We start from the raw sequence: 6,963 nt of genomic DNA, 5'->3' as shown, positions 1-6,963 counted from the left end.
GGGGGGGGGGGCGGGGGGGCGTGGGGGGGGGGGGGGGGGGCAGCCCTGTGGGGTGGGTGTGGGTGACTGCCAGGGCTGGGTCAGGGGGAGTGGGGGCTGTAAGAAGAACCAGCAGGGTGGTTGGGGGGCAGGGTGGGGGTGTGTAAGTGGAGGCTGAGGAAGCAGGTGTCCATGGGAAGCCGGATGTGGAGGGCCAGCTCAGCCCAGTGGCATGTGCACCAGGAGCTGTGCACCATCAGGCTGGGCAGGAAGCTGCATATGGAGGCATGGGGTCACACACCATCAGGCTGGGCAGGCTCCTGCTTGCCTCCATGGGTGGCTTCCTGCTCGAGTGCTGGAAACCGCATGTGGAGGCATGGAGTCCACCCAGCCTGATGGCATATGGATCCTGGTCCACGCACTATTGGGCTGAGCTGGCCGGCTCCGTGTCTCCACATGGGGCTTCCAGCACTCCAGCAGGAAGCTGCCCAAGGAGTCACAGATCCTACCCAGCCCAATGGTGTGAGGCTCCTGCCTGCAGTGCTGTGATCTGCATATGCTGGCATACAGCCAGCCTGGTCTGGTGTGAAGGTGTGCACCAGCAAGCCGGATCGGCTCCATGCCAGCACATGCATGCCCTGGGACTCAGCCAGAGGTGAGCATCACTAGGGGCTCTGCCTGCTGCAGCCATGAGTGCCCCACAATCTGCTGCTGCTGAGCTGCTGGTGGTGGGGGCTGTACACCACAACCGCCCCCCACACACACCCACACCTTCCCATACCCCTTCACAGCCCCCACAAACCCCACATCTGCCCACAAACCCCACCCCCGACACCTTCAGAATTCTCCCCACACACAAACGCCCCATACCCACCCCCTAACCATACAAGGTACCTGCATATATTTCTAAATAAGGGTCAAATTGTGTTATATTTAGTTTAATTTGTTAAAAGTAATTAATTTTGTATAATTTTTAATTTTCCTGCTCATAACTTTGAATTTTTAAGCACATAATTCCCTGGGGTATACAGAGTGGTCTCAGCAGGAGCTCTGATTTTCCATGATGAAAAACCCTAAATCAAATGCCAAAATATATAGGTATTTAGAATTTATTTTATTATAATGATTGAGGCATTGGTAGGCTTCCAAATTGCTTTAAAACTGTAAATATATCAATAAAACATTGTGTTCAACTGATACCTATATATGGTGGCCTTCGTTTTAATCATGGATTCTGGAGTTTTAAACAGAGAATTTGCAATTTTGTTTTTGTCAGAGAAAACCAGGATCCCTGGTCATTATCCTTTTCTCCTTTTGCCTGGAAGAAAAGGATAGGTGGCTCAGTTTCATCTATTGTATGCCAACTATCATCTTACAGAGAGAGAATTAAAGTCTGTTCAGATATACCTCAGATTGCTGAACCTGTAAGAAGATCAAGTGTTTCTGAGGGGGTCAAAATAATGGAAAAAGATTCTGTTCTTACTGCAAGAAATGCCATACATAAACATAGTTTCATAATTCCCATGTCATATTAAGACATGGCTTTGTGTAATGGAAGAAGGATGATTTGACTGATATATGAGTTTATATATGCACTTGACATAACTCAGGACTTTAAATTTACAGTTGGCAGCTTTTGTTTCAAGAAATGCAGGGCAAAGATCATTGACTGGAACTTGTTCAGGTTTGTAAGTCATAGTTTTTACCTTGCTTTCAGAAAGCAATGATTTCATGGCAATTATTGTACTGGGACATAAAGTTCTTAATAAACCAACATAAAAATGAGATCCTGTTCCAAACTCAGGGTTTGGGGGCAGGGATTTATTAATGTAATCACGAAATTGGTATGTAAGCAGTGAAGCTTCTCCCACAAAATCAATGTATTATATAAGAACCTTCTACCTCCTCAGTGCAGTTAATGTTTTTTATGTCATGTATCTGTACAGCACCTGGACCAATGGGGTTTCTGATCCTAGCTAGGACTGCATATGCTACTGCAATAAAAATAAGTGTATTTCTAACGTGTTCTCAATGAATTAAGAATTCTTATTAAAAGTCCTTTGAAAAGACCATAAAATGTACATACTTTCCTGCAGATAACTCCTGGATATTACTTTCCCCCTAGATTTAATCTTTTGGCAGGGAAAAGCTGTGGCGATATCTTTGATAATACATTCAATGGAGGAAAATGCATAACAGTAAAGAACAATGAGACAAGAAAAACATTTCGTGTCCCTGCAAATCTTGAGACTGTCAGCTTTCAGGTAACATATCAGGACTTAAAAATATCAAAAGCAGCACTTATCTAAAGGATCCTTGTAATGATTCAATAGCATATGATGTGCCTGATTAGTCAGTGATATACATTAACTCTTAGATTCTCTCTAGTTATGATTTGAAGGGAATTTCTTCTAAACTCTTCTATCTTGCTATGCATCATTTTAGTGCAGATGCATTGTTTATAGGTATTCAGGTTTGGTTTGACAGTAGCCCATATGAAATGGTGCCTCGAATGATCCTACCTCAGGCAGGAGTTCGGGCTAGATTACCTCTCAAGGTCCCTTCCAGCCCTACTTCTCTATGATTCTATAATATAAATAGATTAATTGGATGAGCATCATATATATATTACACACTGTAGGTACAGTCTTCAACAGTGTGCAAGGTCATACCAAGCTGTTATGGAAAAATTTTGGAACCTTCTTAAAATAGTTTGGCAAAGCCCAGATACTTTACTGCCTCCAACTAAGAGAAGAGAGAGAGTAAATCAAGCCCCCAGAAAGGAATCTAAGCAGTTTTTCTCACATCCCATGCTGAGCTCTTTGATCATCACTATCATTAAAGAGAATACAACACTAGACCATTACAAATCAATTCCTAAGAAAAAGAGCCCAAACAGTTAAAATTGCTTGGCAATAAGGCATACTCAAGACCATTCAAAAATCAGGCTGAAGGTTTTGATGGCTCAGTAGGAGAATCCAGCCAAGTTTATTCAATGCTGTATCTTGAACAAAAGACAGCATTAGAGGTGGATATGCAGACAACATTTGAAAATTGGAAAACCAAAACTGCTTTTGATTTCCTGGGCTATTATGATGATCTTGGCTCCCCTTTTAGTTTTTGGATACTCTTTGGGATCAGTGGGAATTAGGGGTGTGCAAAGTGGGCCCTATTCGATTCGGCTTTGGCTTCGGCCAGAATCGGGGACCGTGATTTGATTAGTTGATTCAGATCACTGTCCCTGATTCGATTCAGCTGAATCTGAAGATTCGATGCTGATTCAGCGATTTGGACATAGACACAGCTTTAAATGTTTTTTCTACATACCTCAAGGTACTAGCACGGTTCATGAATGTTGTGGTGCTGCTGCAGATGGAGCATCCCACAGCAGTGCAGGGGTACCCCCCGCATGCTTGAATCGGAAAGGGGAGCGGAAAAACTTCTGGTCCACTTCCAAGTCATGCTGGGAGGCCCCCCCACACACCCACAGCTCAGCAATCAGCCATGGGGGAACCCTGCACACCCCCCCCCCCAGACCCAGGAGGCACCAGTCGCTGAGCTGGGGGGGCACAGGGGAGGCCCACATGTTCCCCATGGACCCAGAAGTGGACCGGAAGTGCTTCTGGTCCACTTCCGGGTCTGCTGCCAAATGTGCTGGTGACCTCTCTGTACTCCTGTGGGACGCTGCATTTGCCCCAGCATCACAGCATTCACAAGCTGCCTACTACCTAGAGGTATGCAGAAGAAACATTTAAAGCTGTGTCTATTTCTGAATCGCCGAATCTTTCCGAATTGATTCAGAGGGTTCCGATTTGATTCGGAGAGATTAAAATGGTCCTCTGAGTTGATTCAGATTTGGAGATTCAGGAAAAAAATTAAGAGCATCTATGACCAGCCGTGGAGCAAAACTTTTTGTTTTGTTTTATCTCAGAAAGTTCAAAGACCTATTATTAAAAATAAATCTATGTTTCTTCAGGTGGAAAATCAAGAGGATGATTTGAAAACACAATTTTATAGTAAATTAACTACCATGGGACAACGTGATTTTAAGTCTGGGATACACTTAGGCTTCAGTGGCTCTTCTTCTGGGATCCCCTATCTTTGGGGTACAGATACACACACAAGTTCCTCATCATCTGCTTCCTTCAAAGAAATTATTGATGCCTCTCATAAAATGGTAAAATAATACATCTCTGTGTTATCCTTTTAATACCTATGTGTCTTAAAGATTATAATGACAGGTCTACCATGGGACAGTTTTATTTCTGACCACCTGAAAGTGAACTTCAAGATGACTTTGTAGTAAATTAAATGGGTCAGTTCTGGTTTGATTCCAAAAAATGAACTGTAAATTCAAGAAATGTATATTACATATTTTCTCCATTTCAATTTTGTTTTTTTAGAATTCCAACTTTGTTAGGATCTATAAAGTGATTGCAGTTTCAAACTTCACTCTGAAAAAGAATGATTTGCTGCTTTCAGGCACATTTCTACAAGCACTTAATAACCTGCCCTTGGAGTACAACTATGAGCTGTATAGTAGAATATTTGATGATTTTGGAACTCATTACTACACTACTGGTTCGGTGGGTGGCACATATGACCTTCTTTATCAGTACAGTACAGAAGAATTGAAAAATTCAGGTATGTGATCTTTTCAGGGAAAAGAAAAAAGATGCATGGCCAGTTTAACAGTAGTTAATGTAGTTTGGTTTACTGTATGCAGTACTATAATGCTATGCTTCTGTCAACTAAATCAGCTATAATTTTTAATGGAAGGGGATAGTTAAATCAGAATGTTTGTAGTAGACACTCAGGTCCTCCTTTCCCTTGTATGGGAAAGCAGAGTTTGAACCATCATCTGGAAATATGGAAAGGATGATATATCTAACACCATTCATTTGACAATTCACAAGCTTTTCTACAGCAAAGGCTGCATTCTGCCCAGCACTAAGGACAGCATATTTACCTTTGCTCATACTAGTCCAGTTTTCAGAAGCGACTTAAAAAAAATTAGGTGTAAGGGGAATCACTTGACTAATACCTATATGATCTCAGGTCACACTTTCTGTGGAGCTGGTTGGCCACACAGATTCTCCATCAAGCCATTATTCTGTTGCTAGGTACTGCTCTTATTCTGCTGGGAGGTGAAAGTCTGGCACCAGCTACACAAGACTGAAAAGCTCTGTTCTGCTCATAGGGTATCTCTGCATTGCAGACTGCTTGTTTAAAGCAAGTTCAGGGACCAGAAGCAGTCTGTGCAAGGTAATTTACCCTGCACAGAAGTGTGGTAACCAATACATAGTTTTTATGTGATCCAGTCTCTTGATATTATTCAGAGCCTTAGCCTCTTGCATGTCATCAAGGATCACTTTCTTCTTTGTAGCCTTGAGTTCAATTGTTCTGCTACCCTGAAGGTCATTCAGTGTGCTAATGACCAGGATTTCTTCCTGTCTGCTTGCTCTGACATCACCCTGCTCTTTGCAACCCCTTCACTATAATAAAACACAGTTTCTCTGTCTTAAAAACCCTTCATCATTGAGAGCCACTCTGTCAGATCTATCATAACTCCTAATTTAGCAGACCTTTCTCTCCCAGTTAAGGTAGCCTTCTTTGTCCACTTACCCATTTTTGTCTCAAGCACGTCTGTACTTTCTCTGACACAGTCCACCACATGCGAGGAAAAAAACTCTCATTGTCAAAACCTGTAAGGCCATTAAATGATCTTTCCTTTCAAAATTTAACTCCTTGACAATATATAAAGTAAAATGCACTTTGATAATGGCTAGGATGGTGACAATTTGTGTTGAACTCAGAATTACATCCATCCTATAATTTTTGTTACCTTCTTTTTCCACTGCTGCAGTGTTATTGTGTCTTACCTACCTATCCCACTTTGATTTGTATTTTAGAATGTAAACTCTGGGCAGGAACTGACTTTCATTTTCTATTATTTCAAGGGCTACCTTAATTCTGGCCTGTTCTACCATTCGCATGCTAGCCTTTGCAGTCTTAAAGTACTTTTAGCAATGTGCGTCTGTGTGTATACATTATTTAGATTTTTATCTTTTGTCTCATGATTGGCTAAGCCTATCCTGGACATAAAAAGCCTATCATATAACACGCTGATCACATGACCCTTTGCAGTCAACCCCAAAATACACTAGTGACATTAAATCTCTGAACATTGAAATTCCTCCAGAAGCAGCAGAATGGTTTTTTACTTTCCAGCTGATCTGCTGTTTGTGTGTAAGCATGAAACTACAAAAAATTGCTATTGCTTATGATTTCACAGTGAAAGTTCCCAGCAAGCTTCAGGCTGGGAGATTGTTCCCAGCTGCAGTTCCTTGATTACGGAGTGGGGGTTGGGGGCTGGGAGCTTCCTGATGCCAGGGCAGGAGGACATTTTCCCTGCCCGGGCTCCTGTGGTCAAGCCCACTCCAGCAGCAAGCAGCGCCTGGGGACAGGGAGAAATCTCCTGTCCCCTGCTCCTGTCTCCTGTCCCCTGCTGCCCAGCTGACTAGGAGCAAATTTGCCGTACTGGGCAGTAATGGGCACAGATGCCATACTGGGCAGTAGCAAATGAACTGCTTGGTAAGGATCAGCACGTGTAGACGGTGACGCTTACTATGCAGTAATTAGCTCTACTGCGGAGTAAAGCATCTCATGTAAACATGCCCAGTGGTTTCTAAGTGTGTCAGTCCTGTGCACTACAGCACCTCTTTATTTGGTATTTTATCTTCCCACTTTATTTTCAGGACCTTATGCAGGCATCTTATGTAGAAGCTGTTCAGTCTCTTGATGTACCTAGCATATGTTGTCCATGTCTCTGAACCATAAAGCAGACATGACGGCATACAAGTTTCTTAGATTCGCATCTTCACCTTAATTGATAATTTGCTGTTACTACATGAACGTTTCTATACTAGCTGAAAATTCTTATCTAAGTTTCCAATTCTTAGTTCAGTCTGAAGGTCAGGATTG

General features: G+C 42.6%; 1 protein-coding gene across 1 annotated transcript in view; it reads left to right on the top strand.

Annotated features, from left to right (window-relative positions):
- Nucleotides 1-6,963, top strand: part of LOC102376310 (complement component C6-like) — a 51,336-nt gene that overhangs the window by 13,381 nt on the left and 30,992 nt on the right. The window contains exons 7-9 of the mRNA XM_014524592.2: nt 2,105-2,243; nt 3,956-4,156; nt 4,383-4,623. Coding sequence (XP_014380078.1) covers nt 2,105-2,243; nt 3,956-4,156; nt 4,383-4,623 — 581 coding nt within the window. The remainder of the gene's footprint in view (nt 1-2,104; nt 2,244-3,955; nt 4,157-4,382; nt 4,624-6,963) is intronic.

This window comes from Alligator sinensis, unplaced genomic scaffold (assembly GCF_000455745.1).
Source record: "Alligator sinensis unplaced genomic scaffold, ASM45574v1 scaffold667_1, whole genome shotgun sequence".
Lineage (NCBI taxonomy): Eukaryota > Metazoa > Chordata > Crocodylia > Alligatoridae > Alligator > Alligator sinensis.
This window is presented reverse-complemented; position numbering and strand designations above follow the sequence as displayed.